Source organism: Camelus bactrianus, chromosome 6, assembly GCF_048773025.1.
Source record: "Camelus bactrianus isolate YW-2024 breed Bactrian camel chromosome 6, ASM4877302v1, whole genome shotgun sequence".
NCBI classification, from domain to species: domain Eukaryota; kingdom Metazoa; phylum Chordata; class Mammalia; order Artiodactyla; family Camelidae; genus Camelus; species Camelus bactrianus.
In genome coordinates this window covers 94005411-94021039 of record NC_133544.1, presented here as the reverse complement: position 1 = coordinate 94021039, position 15629 = coordinate 94005411, and the positions used below count along the sequence as shown (strand labels likewise).

The window sequence follows — 15629 nt, the reverse complement described above, 5'->3', positions numbered from 1 at the left end:
AGATTGTGCCAGGAATCTGCTCTGCAGGGAGGGAAACCTGGGCTGGTGAGGGGCTCCTCAGCCTCTCAGAGGCTGCATTCCTCTGAGCCTCACTGGGAACCCAGCTCTAAGTCAGTGGCGCTTTTCTGATGGTTCCATCCAAAGGAACAAAAAGAGGGAAGCAGGAGTTTCACAGGTCATCTGACTACCAGTTCCATGGAACTTTCATACACCCACATAGACTGTAGAACTGTTTCCAAGGCAGTATCTGGGTTAGGGTGTTTCTGCCTCCCCACCCATTTTATCTCTTGGTTCATCACGTCTTTATTCCTGTCTGCCCACTTGCTGCCATTTATCGAGATTACTCAGATCCGTAGCTCATAGTAAAAAAAAAAAAGGAGCAGCAGTGAGGCTGTACTGGGCTCGTGAAGGGGGCGGGGGGTCGTGAGCCAGTGTGCAGCGCCCCCCGGCCCCGTCTCCGGACAGGCATGTTTCTCCTGATGAATTTCAGCTGCAGGGTGGAGACACAGGCGGTGACTGTGAGCTCGCTCGCTCGCTCTGGGGCTTAGCCCTGTCGCTAAGCGGGTGGTGATCCCGCAAGGCCCCTCAGTTCTCTAACCCTCACTTTCATCACCTGAAAAGTGAGAGGATTAGAGATGATTGCCAAGGACCGTGTCCCCCAGTTTTGCACTAGGCTGTGAGCTTCTTGAGGGCAGAGCCCCTCACTTCCTCACTGCTGCAATCCCCGCCCCACACCGGGTTTGTTAAACCATCTAAACTGGTCCTATCCTTAGGGCCCCTGTAGAGGAGCCATGCTCTTTCCTGCCTGGGAGGTGAACACTGTCCACTGAGGGACACACTAGGAAGCACAGCTCAACAACTCTTTTTTAAAGAACCGTGGAGGTAGATTCATTTTCCCCATTTGACTTGATGGCTCCGCCTTTGAAGCTCAGCCTGTAACGTCTGCAGCGCTTCCAGGCTGGAGAGGCTTTGAACAGCTGCCAATGAAACTCTAAGTGAGAAACTCAAGCCATTGATTGTGATGATTCGAGTGATGGGAGGGTCCGAGGTACCATGTGGTCTGTGCCAAGGAAGAGCAGGACAGTTACCTGAGCCCGGGAAACTTGCACAGGGTTCCGGAAGACTGTCCAGAGCACGGAGGGGTGGCAAGGCGGTGTGGTCAGGGACCCTTTGTAGCGGTAGTACTGCTCAGGCCTCTCCGGCAGCAGCTCCTCAATGCTGAAACCCGGGATGTGCACCTCTTGGCCTGGGGACACACGTTGGGGAGGTGATGTTGCCTTGCTCCCCAGAGCAGAGGTGCAGCTGAGCATATGACTGAGCCTGGAAACGTGAGCTAGCCCTGTTCTGAGCCATCTGATTCAAGGGCCTGGTCACAGTGCCCCTCTGTGCATTGCTCTTCAGCTCATACAAGGGCAAATGAGCATCCAAGGAGCCCTCACCTTTGTACTTTACATCTGGAAGGTGACTGAAGATCTTGTCATATGATGGATTGGAGGAGCCCATCTGCAACAGAGATGGAGCAGGTTGAATGGGGACAGAATTCCATAGGCTGAGCCTGGCTCGACAACTCCTGATGGAAGGGCTCTGCTGTCGGTGTGGGGTTAGCACTGTGAGGTCCTCTCCAGAGGGTACACTTTCCCGGGACAAGTATGATGGACTACTAGGCTGTTAGGGGGTGGTTGTCATGGGAAGAGGGAAGGCCCTCTTGCATCTCAGGATGTCCTATTTGCAGCTGAAGGCTTCAGTGCTCCTAATTATCCGGCTATGAGCCTGAAGGCCACACCTAGCATGTTCTCTAACCAGAACTTAAGGGAGCTTGAGTTCATGCAGGCCAAGACAGGCAAGTAAGTACGTTGAGAAATGGTGTACATGCTGTTTCATTGGGGAAAAATGCAAGCGAATCAGGAGATATGTCCATTTTCTGGAATTAAGGAAAGAACTCATTCTGGGATCTATATAAAGGATGGAGCGTGGATGCTGGGAATTGTATCAAGAAAGAGTTCAGGCATCTGATGGGACAGCAGTGAATGATCCCACCCCCCAGCCAGGTCCTATTCAACTGGGCGATTCCATGTTTATGCAGTGGGGCTGGGGACTAGGACTAATTTTTCCAGTGTCACATAGGACATGCCCATTTCTACTATGGAGCCACAGAAAGTGCTGGCTCCTGGCTAAGAGGGAAGGAACCCTATGGGGAATAACCCCTGTGCTAGAGACAAGACAGAGCTGAAACGGAAGTGAGCCATGCACATCCAACACACAGGTGTGCATGGAACCAGAGGTCGAGTCTGATATTACCCTGACCTCAAATGTCACATAAGACCCTTGTCAACATCTCTTACCTCTATGAGAACAGCTAGGACAGCGAGGCCTTCTGGCTTGTCACTGGCGATGCTGGCGTTGGGGTACAGGTCTGAGTTGTAATAGACAATATGCAGCTGCCGTGGGAAAGATGAGGTGAGTTGCTGTCCATCGGGGGAGAGCAACTCGGGGGAAACTTTCTCTTTTGCAGGAGACTGGAGTCCAATGGGAAGGACAGACCACCCCCACCCCCAGCTGGATTGGGCCTCTCAGACCCCTGGCTCACGGCCTCCCCAGTTCTCCCTGCTCTCTCAGTCCTCTAGGCTGCAAACTCCCCTCGGGCAGTCGATCCGTCTTATTCTCTCATTGTATCCCAGTATCTGCTATGGTCCTTGAAAAGGACCAGGCACACAGCAGATACTGAGTGAATGAATGAACACATGGGTTTCTGTACTAGCCGTGAGAAAGCCTGGATACTCTGGAGCACTGCTCCCTTCTGATTTCTCGTACTTATCCTGGAGCCTGGGGCAAAATGGCCCCATGTGGCTTGCTTCCTCAGCCTGGCCACTCTGTACTTGGTCTGGAAGCCCTGGGGGCTGGGGCAGTGAGCCTCCAACTGTGACTTAATTGTAACTGTACCCAGAGTGGGGAACCTACTTATCTCTCAGGTGGAAAAAATCACTACATGGCTTTTATAAAGGTTTTATCAGTCGTATTTTGAGACCCCCAAACCAAAAAATGTAGACTTTTACTTTTTCAAAACACCATTCTAAACTCATTTTTTTCCCCCAAAGCAGAAATTACTTCTCATTATTAAAGTGAGGAAAAGAGAAGTTTTGGAGGAATTTTTGGGTTTAAAAGTCTAGGTAAACTCTGATGAGTGATGTTGAGAATGAGGGAGGCTATACATGTGTTGGGGCAAAGGGTACACGGGAAATCTCTGTTCCTTCCTCTCAATTTTGCTGTGAACCTAAAATGCTTTAAAAAAAAGTCTTAAAAATTAAAAAAAATGTATAGGTAAGCATTAAAACATTCTTATGACAAACTCTAACAATATTTAACCTAATTTTTTAATCCTAAAAAATATATTTTATATATATTATTTTATATATTATATATATTATTTATATATATATTATATATATGATATGTATGTAAAATGTATTACCTGTCCTCCAAAACACTATATTGGTAGATAAATATACATATACATACATACATATACACATATATATATATAAAATCACATGTATTTTTGTTGATTCTTTGCTTCTTGGGACTATGACACATTGAGTTTTTTGTCTCTTGTTTTTCTTCATTAATCTCTTTTTCCATCTTATGTGGTTATAAATAGAATTCAAGCATATTTTAATGAATACAGGTCAGTGTTTCCTACTTTTCAAGTGGCCCCTTCTAATTTTTACAAATTGTATCAAATCGTTTCTTCTTTTAAACGGTCCTCTGTTAAGGGTTTCTTAGGGGCTCCTACTACAGCGTCCTTCTCCCCAAAGGATGTAGCCTGCCGCGTGGCCACACACCATCTTGGCCTGGCACTGACGTGCTTTGAGAGATGGTGCAGAAGTCTATGTGGCTAAAACCCCAAAAGTCCTAGAACCTCATTTCTTTTTATAGCTGACCTTTGAGCTGGTGTTCTCTTTTAGCACCTTTCTCACTGTGTTCAGATGAAGTCAAGAGGAAGACTAACACAACCAGAAGGGAATTCCTTCCTGAGAGGATTAAGGGAGTCTTCATATATAGACTCAATCCAGAGGAACTGCTACCCTTTCCAGCATCCTCCACAGAGCATCTGACACTAGGGCCACCTTGATGTATTTGCTATATTATTGACATTTGCAGTCCTTCGTCACCAAGCTCTGGGTCTGATGATGTGGTTTAATAGCAGAAAATACAATAACTAGAAATATTTTTAAATGTCCAAACCCTCTCAGCCTCCACACCCTAACTCCTTTACTCCTCATGGGGAAATAGAGGCCACCTCATTGCAGTTAGGCTGAAAGGAATTGTAGACTTGGAGGTTCAGAGAGGGTCCTGCTGTCTGAAATATGTGTACCCCCAGTAGGGCCATCCTACCAGGCCAGGATGATCGCCCCTCCTCACTGGTAACTCGACCTCTAATTAGCCTGAGACATTAAGCAATTATCAGTTAAGAACAGCGGAGAATGGTCATGTCATTATTTACCATGGGCTCCGCTGGCTGATCAGCAGCATCTATCTCCTTGTATTTATTGCCCTGTAAATGTTTAAAACCACCCCCCACCAAGTTCAGTCCCTTGGGAGCTCTGAAATGGAGCAGTTGAACCCCTGCCTGCCACTGCACACTTACAGTGCAGGGACAAAGCTCTGCTCCTCTTCCTGTCTCCTTTGGTATTTGCCATAGCACCTTAGGTGTTATAATGCTGTCATCCCTTGGTTTGCGGCCAAGTAGAAGAGTGACCCTGGACCCAGATCCCTAAGTTCCAAGCGTAACCCATGCCCAGGGAAAGGAAAGATGGGGTGGGAAATACCTATGCAAACAGCATGGTGTGTGGAGAGACTGAGGATTCAGGGGAGCCATTAGCCCAGTATGATCCGGCAGTGGGATGGGCCAGCCAGGCAAGCTTGGTGGGATGTTAATCTGCGCAGGCAGAAGGGTGACGTCTAGAAATGGGGAGTGTGTGTCCCACTGTGCCACCCTGCGAGCTCTGCCTTTGGAGCAGCATCACTCAGTAAGGACATAAACTCAGCACGTCCAGGGGAGGAAGGGGACCAGGACACACAGAAGACACCACCCCGCCCCATGCCCTGATCTTATCTGCACACCAGCCAAGGGGAAGGACACCAGACCACCCACCGCCGGGGAGCCTCGGCAAGCCGGGCCACCCCACTCACCTCGGCGGCAAAGTGCTTCCCACCAATAGTGTGCTCGGAGCCGTGGGGGTCGTTCCGGTCCCCCCAGTGCAGGTGCAGCTGTGAGGCGTTGTAGCGGGCCCCGAGGCCCTGGATTTGCATGTCCTTGGGCAATTTCAGCTTCACTGCAGGGTGCAGAAAGGCAGTCTTCAGGTCCCTGGCCAGCTGAGTGATGCCTGAGAGCAGTCAAGCAGGCATCACCTGCCCAGGGCCCACAGGGGGCAGGTGGATGCAGCGAGGTGGGGACCAGGGAGATGCAGCCTGCAGGTCGGAAACCTGGGCTCTTTCCCTAAGAATATCCCCCTTTCACTAAAGCAATTCCAGCACCTTCTTGGTTCCCCTTGGAACCAGTGATGGCAGGAACTAATATAGACCAATGGATGAATGTTTATTTACATATCCATATATTACACGCTTGGCTGTAAAGTGAAGCTGTAATGAAGTGTCTGCCAAGCATCTACTCTGTTCTGGATCCCAGTATACATCATCTGTCTTCACAGTACCCATCAGTGTGCCCATTTTCCAGGGGAAACCTCAAGGAGGTTAAAATTCTTATCCAGGATCTCATGACTCCTAAGTGGTCAAACCAGGATTCAAATTCAGGTTGATGTGGCCCCACAGCCTGGGCAAGCCCCCCAATGAACGGTGTGGCCCCTTGAGTCATTCATGATGCCCCAGAATCCACTCCCGCACCACATCCGATGGGCCAAGGGGCTCAGGTCTGTCCCCTCTCCCATCGCAAGAGGTGTGCTTCTTCTGAGATGTACTCCCCTGGCATGACCGCCTGAGCCCAGGGCCTGCAGTGAGCATCCCCGGAGAGAGTGGTCTGAGCACCCCTCGAGGGCCCCCCTTGTGCCCCTTCCTGGGGGCCTCAGCCGCGCCCCCTGCGCTCCCAGCAGACGGCGGAGGCTGGGGCGCTGAGGGGAGCTCAGACACCCTGGCAGCTCTCAGAGGTCTCTCCCCCACCTGAATGGCCATTGTTGGTCAGGATGAACGGCTGGTTGGCAGACGCGTTGTAGCCCTGGAAGGCGAGGGGCCCAAGGCTGGCGTTGTACTGGAGGATGTCGCCGTGCAGGTCTATGGGGGACTGCAGCAGGCCCCCGCACGACGGGTAGTTCTTGGACCAGTTCTTCTCCCCGTCGGGACCTGGAAGGGGAGATTCAAGTCCATGACTTTATCAGGTTTCCACCAAAGTTTCTTCCTCCCCTCTAATTCTGTGTGCAATACAGTTACTCCTTTTCTGTTCTGTTCTTCATCCCCAGAGGTATATTCTGCAGGGCCCAAAGATCTCAGCCTACAGAATCAGGTCACGCAAAGGCCTCCAGACCATTTGCTCTTGAAGTGATGTGGGGGTAGGAGGGCCAGAGCGGCCCCATGGCAGGGACTCTGCTTTATACTGTACGTTCGTATTTCGCCCAGTGCACACCCACTCTACGTGAAGAACCCGTGCCTTTCAGCAATTTAGTACCTGTTTACACAACACCTACACGAGCAGGTATTTCTCTGGGTCTTGGGGCTGCCAGATCGCCCCCAACAATAGTGTCCTGGCTTGCCCAAACTTGCATGCTAGTGGGAAAGAATTTTTTTTTAATTACAAAACATTTTTTTTCAGAGGCTAAGGAAAACTTTGTTTTATTATGATGTTCAAGCTCAGTATAAAACCTACGGCTCTCTTTCCTTTGGTACTTTTTAAAATTGAAATATAGTTGTATACAATATTATATAATGATTTATAACTTTTAAAGGTTATGCTCCATTTATAGTTATTATAAAATATGGGCTATATTCCTTGTGTTGTACAATATATCCTTGTAGCTTATTTTATACCTAACAGTTTGCACCTTTTGCCCCCTTCCCCTATATATTGCTCTCCCCTCTTCCCTCTCCTGGTGGGGAAGAATTTAATTAATCCGCTGGGACGTCCCACATTGGAAAAATTGTGTCTGACTGACTGCAGCTCCAGGTGGGTCTTTGAGGCTGGTGGTTTACAGATAAGATCTTCCTGACAGGAAAGCCTTAAAGACATTGACTCTGAATACCTTCATTTAGGGTAGGTATAGATCCCCCAACCTGATAGGGATGCTTGAAAAATATCAACTAATTACAGCCCCAGAGTCAGAGATCTAAATGCAGTGTTTATGCTGGGGGAAAGTATGACAATATTACAAATGAATCATTACAATCTAATTGACAAACTAGCAGTGAGGAGGAGCCGTCTTAAAAAAAAAAATCCTCCAGGGCTCAGGCTTCTTGCTAACTACCAGGTAATAGTCCTTCCTCTGGAAATGAAAATAAACAATCCATTCCTGTGTTCGGATGAACTTTCTTACTCCCACAGGGAAAAGTCTTCAAAGAATGTAAAGCTATGTTTAAAAGATTATCTCCCATGGTAATTAAATGGATTTTCAAGCTGAGGTTTCTCCAGAAAAGCAAATAATTGGCCTGTTGTGGCTTGTTAGAGTAGAGCATGGTGCCCTGTGGGCTCTCTTGGAGTTAGGAACCAAGGTTTGCCACCTGGACTTCATTCATCAGCATTTCAACAGGAGGAGAGGTGTTGACTGGAGCAGGGGGAAGGAACCCCACTTTTTCCAGGCGCCCTCCCGCAGCCCACAGCACTGTTTCACAAGAGTGTGTGTTGTGTGCACTGACTCCCCGGAATCCCCATTCCCTGCACCCTGTTCTCTAACTAGGGGACCTCACCTGAGAGTCGCGAGAGTCAGAGGCAAAACTTGGTGCCCACATTCATTTAAAATGCTGTGAGGAGCTGGTCCTAGGTCTGGACACACACAGTAGAACCCTACTGATTTTTCAGGCTGTCAACCTTTGGATATCCCTTTTTTAAAAAAGTTGAAGTATAGTCGATTTACAATGTTGTGTTAGTTTCTGGTGTACAGCATGGGGATGCAGTTGCGTGCGCGCGCGCACACACACACACACACACACACACAGACAGATTCTCTGTCATTATAGGTTAACTATAAGATTTTAAATATAGTTCCCTATGCTATATAGGAGGACTTCGTTGTTCGTCTGTTTTATCTATAGTAGTTAGTATCTGCAAATCCCAACCTCTCAATTTATCCCTCCCCTGCTTTGTTCCCTTGGCTATACCTTTTCAGAAATGTTGGAGCTTAAAGGGAATTTCCAAATCTCCGGTCCAACCCCTCCCTGGACACCAATTTTCTCAACTCCCCCATGTCAGGGTTTCCACTGAACTATATTGTTTTTATTTCCACGGCCTCAAAGCCCTGGGCCCAAGACAACTAAACTCATTACACCAAGACGGCATCCGGGGGAGAGGGAAGCTGGAGGACACCCAAGCAGTCACTCCAGGGGACAAACTGGAGTAGGACAGTCACTTAGCTGAGGGGGCAAAACTGAATTCCTTAGAGACAGCAGGGAGCAGAGGTGAAGCAGGCAGAAGGTACCATGCAAACCCGGAGGGTCTGGAAGAGGCACAGCTGCCAGGTGGGAAGACTTCCACAGTGAGGCTGTCAGCATTTTCTCAACTCACAACACTGCCTCGGCCCGCAGCCAGGGTGGCAGAGGCTGCCAGTCAGGTGCGAATGGAAAACCTCAGGAAGCGAAGAGGGGTGACCAAGAGGAGAGTTCCCCTTGCACACAAGGCTAAAGGGAATTGAGCAAGAAGAGTTTTCTTTTCCCAAAGCATGGGTTCCAAAAGGTTTCATGAAGAGGGGCCTGGGACATCCCATTTTCATCTCTGTGAGCCCACGTGGTGATAAGGGTCACACACATGATCGGCATTTAGTAAACTTTTCCCCAAAGAATGAAAGACTCTAAAGAACAGAGAGCTTGGGAAAAGGTTATCAGAAGGAATTTTTCTTTTTCTCTTTTGTCCTAAATACTCTTTCTTGGAAGTTGGTCAGATTAGGTATTTGGGAGCAGGAAAGATTAACGATACAAAAAGCAAACAGATCAGAGGTGGTAAAACCTTCCTAGCAAAGGGAAGCAGCTGTATCGGACCCGAGAGCCCGGGGCCCCAGATGCGGGCACCAGCCGTCCCACCACCACCTCCGTGAGTGACCTCAGGCAGGCCACATTCCCTGCCCGGGTCTCCTTTGCCCTTAGCAAAAAAAAAAAAAGGAAGGGTTGGACACTATGTTCTGGAAGAACCCTTCCAACTTTCAAACTCAGATTTATTAAGAGTCCCAGGACAAGCATTTTCACCTCTGCATCAGGTGAGCTGGAAGGAGTTGGAGAGAATCACTCATGCCGGGGCAGCTCCTGGGCATGCGCCGGGGTGCCCAGTGGGAACCAGCTGGCGGGAGAGTGGGCCGCCCAGGGCATCCGGAGCCTGCTGCCTGTCCTGGCCGCCGACCACCGGGGGCGCCATCTTCCTCCTCCTCCTCCTCATTACTATCACTATTACTACTTTAGGAGTTTGTGTCCTTACAACTCTACAACTCTGCGGGGTCAAGGCAAGAATTGCCCCATTTTGTAGATGCAAAATTGAGATTAAGTGATTTGCCCTAAGATGGATTTGGACTTATTTACAGAGTTACTTGCCTTGGTCACGGGACTTCCATGCCTCCTGTTTCAGTGTTTATCCCGGAGATTTTGTGCAGCCTGTATCCTCCCTCTCCCATCATCTCCTTGAAGGCAAAGACCACGTCTCATTCATCCCTGCTTTGCCCACCGTGCCTGGCAGGGAGCAGGCCCTCACACGTTTACTGCGCTGGGTTCTCCTGCTAACTGTGGGCTCGTTTCCTCTCCAGGGAGGCACACCTCAGTTAATCCCCCTCATCTCTCTATTCCCTCACGTGATTTTTGTTTTCTCCTATCAAAAAAGAAAAGAAAAATGATGTCCCTTGCTCAAGTTCAAAATCGACCCTCCGAGCTCTCCAGCATCCCTGCAGGAGGTTTTGTTCTGTTTGGGACCACTCATTGCAAAAGAAATCCAGTGGCTGGCCTGTAGTCCCGGGGGACAGCCTGCCTATAGGGGGCTCCACTGCCCTTCACGGGCCCGTCCACCAGCGTGTGATGGCTGTGTCCCCTTCTTGCACGGCTGGAGACATTGTCAGGGCAGCCACCTGTCTCTGTGGCTTGTGAGTGAGGGAGAGAGGTGCCATATGTGTGGGCACCAGGATGCCCCAGATCAGGGGTGTCGGCCACGGGCTCCTCTCTGCCCCCCATCCTCTGCGTGGGCAACATGGGGCTCGATGCTGCGATGACACTGCCCTCTCACTGGCGGCTACAACCCAGGCTGTAACTTTTTTCCAACTCATTCTCTGCTTTCACACTTAAGCCAAGTGCTCTGATGCCAGAAAACCTCTCCTGGGACGGACTCTTTCTGAAGAAGCATTTATTTCCAGCTACAGTGAAAATGTGACTTTTCTCTTGAGTTATGACTTTGCCTTTTCTGTGGATTGGCTCCCTCCCACAATCATGATAAAAGAGATCATGTTTATCTTCTAGTTTGTTTTTCCAACTAAAATCAAGGCATTATTTCTTTCCAGTTCATGAATTTCTCTGTTTTAGGCAAAACAGGAGTGGACCAAATTTCTGTTTTGAATTGTAACAAGAGACGAACATGGCACAGTTCAGAATGCCTCTCGTGACTTCCAACTGGGCATCACTGAGACCCAAGAGTGCAAGACTGACGCTACCTGAGGACTTGACTTTTTCGGGGAAAATGTCTAATGCACGCAAAGGTAGAGAAAAGAGCAAAATGAACCCCACGTCCCCCAGCTTTGCTAACTAACAGTTCACAGCCAACCCGGCTTCATCTCTGCCGCACCCACTCTCCCCCGTCCCTGGATAATTCTGTAACAAATCCGGATATACTTCATCTGTATATATTTCAGTATGTCTCTAAATCATAAGGACCCTTAAAACAAAAGCACGTTACCATTACCACACTTAAAAAGTTAACAAGTCCCTAATAGTATCAAATCCAGTCAGAATTCAGATTTTTCCAATTATCTCATGTCTTTTTAATGGTTATTTGTGAAATTCAGGATTCAGAGAAGGTCCGCAGGGTGCAGTTGGTTGCTGTGTTATGGACTAGATCTCAGTCTGGGAGGTGGGAGGCTAAGCCTCGTCGGAGGACAACTGGCCCCACTCTTTTTAAAATCTTTAAAAAATTTTTTTTATCTAAATATAGTTGATTCCCAATATTGTATTAATTTCAAGTGTATAGCAAAGTGATTCAGTTATACATGTATATATATATTCCTTTTCAGATTCTTTTCCATTATAGGTTATTAGAAGATATTGGATATAGTTCCCTGTGCTCTACAGTAGGACCTTGTTGTTCATCTCTTTTATATATAGCAGCGTGTATGTTAATCCCAAACTCCTAATTTATCCCTCACCCCCAACCCCCTTCCCCTTTGGTAACCATAGTTTGTTTTCTATGTCTGTGAGTCTGTTTCTGTTTTATAAATGTTCATTTGTGTCCTTTTAGATTCCACATCGTGTGGTATTTTTCTTTCTCTTTCTGGCTTCACTTAGTCTGACAATCTCCAGGTCCATCCATGTTGCACAAATGGCATTATTCTATTCTTTCTCTATGGCTGAGTGGTATTCCATTGTGCAAATATACCACAACTTCTTTATCCAGTCATCTGTCCATAGACATTTAGGTTGCTTCCATGTCTTGTTTACTGTAAACAGTGCTTCTATGAACATGGGGTGCAGATGTCTTTTCAAGTTAGAGTTTTCTCTAGGTGTAACTGGCCCCACTCTCCCAAGGCTCAAAATCTCCAAGCCAGCCCAGCTCAGTCCATCCTTTGCCCTCAGGGTGGATCATTGAGCCTCAAGTTTCCATCACCACCACCACCCTGGGTTGGCCCTCCCCATATCACAGTGCAGAGGCTCCCCAAGGGTCCCTGCCCCAGCCTTTCCTATTGCCTGCCAGGCCCCTTTCTTGTTGCAATCAGATTTAACCAGGAGTAGGCCGGCTCCCGTGACACCACCCATCCTTTCTCCATAGCATGCCTTGCCTGGCCCCCTGCCGCACCCCCCCCCCCAATACAACAAAGCAAAGCCACAGCCATCTTCCACAGCATCCGCCTGTCAAGGCCTTCAAAAGCCCTCACACCCTCCCCGATTCACCCCCCTGGTCAGGCCGGCTCCCCCATCCTCAGGGCAGGCTGTGCCCACCAACTTTCACAGATGCTCTTAGGCTAAAATTTTGCTTAAAATGCCTTCTTCTTTCCTCTTCACCTTCCCAAATCTTTTTTACCTTCAAAGTCCAGCTCCAGTCCTGGGAAAGCTACCAGCTTTCCGCCTGCCTTGAACTCCAAGGCTTGCCTCTCCAGCTTCCCACAGTGCCTTGATTTGTCATTTAACCACCTCACCTGTGACTGTCATCATAAACTTGCTCCAGACCAGAACTCTGTCTGCAAGTTTAGAAGGGCTTTGGAAGACAAGAACTTTTTGTCACATTCCTCCCTCATGTCTGAGCACATAGTGGTACTTACTAAACACTTAATGAATTGATTTGGAGGGTTTCTTAAGCTCATTTCAGAAATCTAAGCATAAGGAGATGAGAGAAGAGTGCGCGCGCGCTTCTGCATGTGTATGTATGTGCGCATTGCGTGTGTATGCGTGCATGTGCATGTGTGTGCGCGCACGTGTGTGGTGGTGGTTTTAGGAAGATGAAGTGACAGAACTATTTTCTGTTTTTTAATGGAGAGACTTGAGCACACTTCCATGCAGGAGGAAAGGGGAGAGGAGAGAAAGGATGATTCCAGGAGAAGGAGGGGCTGGTGCATGGGGTGTGGCCCCAGGCGGGGCGGGGAGGCGAGGACCCGGCCAGCAGAGATAGGAATTCGCTCTGGGCTGAAGGTGGCATTCAGTAAATGTTTGATGACTGGATCAGACAAGACTGCTGAAGCCTTCCTGGAAAGGAAACCCATCGAGTGAAACACCCAGTCAGAAATCCTGGAACTCAGCAGGCCTGCAAATGTGATCAAAGAGGATTGGCCATGGGAAGACAGGCTGTCTGAGATGCACACAGCCAGGGTACACCCATGAGCCTAAAAATGTCAGTGTGATTTTTAACAAATGAACTTATATTTGCCTATTTTCTTAATACACCTTGTATCTTTTTTTTTAATTGAAGTATAGTCGGTTTAAAATGTGTCAGTTTTTGATGTACAGCATAATGTTTTAGTCATACATGTACATACATATATTCCTTTTCATATTCTTTTCCATTATAAGTTACTGCAAGATATTGGCTATATTTCCCTGTGCTATACAGTAGAAAGTTGTTGTTTATCTATTTTATATATAGTAGTTTGTATCAGCAAATCTTGAACTCCCAGTTTATTCCTTCTACCCCTCCCCCCTGGTAACCGTAAGTTTGTTTTCTAGGTCTGTGAGTCTCTCTGTTTTATAAATAAGTTCATTTGTGTCATTTTTTAGATTCCACGTGAGTAATATCATATGGTATTTTTCTTTCTCTTTCTGGCTTACTTCACTTAGAATGATGATCCCTAGGTCCATCCACATTGCTGCAAATGGCATTATTTTATTCTTTTTTCTGGCTGAGTAGTATTCCTGTGTGTGTGTGTGTGTGTGTGTGTGTGTGTGTGTGTGTGTGTGTGCCACAGCTTCTTTATCCAATCATCTGTCAATGCACATTTAGGTTGCTTCCATGTCTTGGCTATTGTATATAGTGCTGCTGTGAACATTGGGGTGCATGTATCTTTTCAAATTAGAGTTCCCTCAGATATATGCTCAGGAGTGAGGTTGCTGAATTACATGGTAAGTCTTATTTTTAGTTTTTTCAGGAATCTCCATACTGTTTTCCATAATGGCTGCACCAAACTACATTCCCACCAGTAGTGTGGGAGGGTTCTCTTGTCTGTACACCCTCTCTAGCATTTATCATTTGTGGATTTTTTAACGATGGCCATTCCGACTGGTGTGAGGTGAATACACCTTGTGTCTTGTTTTAAAGTTTAATTACAGAAAGTTTCAAAGTAAGTACAAAAATAAAGAGTATAATATAATGCCCCCACGTACCCAGCTATTCATGACTAATTTAGTTTCATCCATGCCCCGACTCCATCCATTCCCACTCTGCTGGATTACTTTGAAGAAAATCTATGGATGCTTATATATAACTAAAGGTAAGAACTCTTTACAAATAACCACAATATCATCTTCACATCTAAAAACTCTTAACAATAATTTCTTGATGTCATCAAATATCCAGTGCCTGTTCAGATTCCTCCAATTTTCTCACAAGTTTATGTAACAGTTTGTTTGAATCAGGGTCCAGATAAGATCCATGTATCATGACTGGTTAATATTTCCCATAATTGTCTTTTTATCTATGGGCCCTCCTTTTATATCTCTCCAACATGGGTGTATTTACATACGTATGTACAGATTCACTACTGCCTTGGGCAAACAGCAATTTATGCAAGTAAATGAGGAATAATTTTATTATTTTATAACCTGTTTGCAGACATGGCATAAGGGTAAGTAAAAAATTTATGGGCTGAGTCATTTCTTATACATTCAGGTTATGTAAATTACAGCATATATTGTAATAATAAAGGCATATAGAGCTCCTTAGAAGGCAAGACTATGCAAAGCCTGGTTCTGTTTGATTACTGTTTCTCACTGACCACACTTTCTCACTAACTGCATCCTGTGTGCTTAAGAATCACAACAATTTTAATGAAGATAAATATTGTTTGTAACTTGGACTATATTGATGAGTCTGGACCAAAAAAAAGTTCATTCATTATTATCCTGTTTTGAGGTTTGTCTTTTGGGTCCCTCAGACCTACCTGGCAACCCTGACAGTCATGGTAGCCACACGCCTGGGGTAGACCCCTTAGTGTCCGTGTGAACACTCAGGCGGTCAGCCACCTGGGCAGCTGGTCCTGGGACACTGTCTCCAGGGCACGTCTCTTTGGACTGGCTACCAAAATGCAGTCAGATCAAGGTTTACACATTCTAGATGCTGACACATCCTTTTTTCATCCAACAGTCAAAATTTTAGTACGATCAAATTTCTGATTAATCCCCACAGTTTGTTTTGTAAGGGGATCTGTCTATAATAAAAATATCCCTTATCTGGGCATGTATATTGATACGAAAATGATCACAGCTTGTGTATCAACTTTGAATACACATTTAATCAAATAGATTATGTTTGCAATTTAAAAAAATGAGTATTCAAATGTTGAATAAAGGAGGAAATCACTAAATAGCCTCCTTAGACTGCTATTTAATTTTCTTCATTGTGAATTTTTTTTATTAACAGCAACATTATTTATAATTGCCAAGGTATGGAAGCATCCCAAGTGCACATCAATAGATGAATGGATAAAGAAGATATGGCATATATACGCAATGGAATACAACTCACTCATAAGTGAATTTTTTTTAAATCGAAGTATAGTCAGTTTACAATGTTGTGTCAGTTTCTGGTG

The 15629-nt window shown here is 46.6% G+C and overlaps 2 protein-coding genes across 5 annotated transcripts in view; one reads left to right on the top strand and one right to left on the bottom strand.

Moving 5' to 3' along the window:
• The window catches only part of APH1B (aph-1 homolog B, gamma-secretase subunit), a 60545-nt gene extending 48911 nt beyond the window's left edge, over positions 1-11634 (top strand). The window contains exon 7 of the mRNA XM_045523002.2: positions 10708-11634. The gene's annotated coding sequence lies outside the window, so the exon portion shown is untranslated. The remainder of the gene's footprint in view (positions 1-10707) is intronic.
• CA12 (carbonic anhydrase 12) overlaps positions 1-15629 on the bottom strand; it is a 58462-nt gene that overhangs the window by 13499 nt on the left and 29334 nt on the right. For all 4 annotated transcript variants that reach the window (XM_010963468.3, XM_010963467.3, XM_010963466.3 and 1 more), the window contains exons 3-7: positions 6175-6354; positions 5191-5333; positions 2343-2438; positions 1440-1503; positions 1089-1246 (exon numbers count right to left, since the gene is read on the bottom strand). In XM_010963468.3, coding sequence (XP_010961770.1) covers positions 1089-1246; positions 1440-1503; positions 2343-2438; positions 5191-5333; positions 6175-6354 — 641 coding nt within the window. The remainder of the gene's footprint in view (positions 1-1088; positions 1247-1439; positions 1504-2342; positions 2439-5190; positions 5334-6174; positions 6355-15629) is intronic.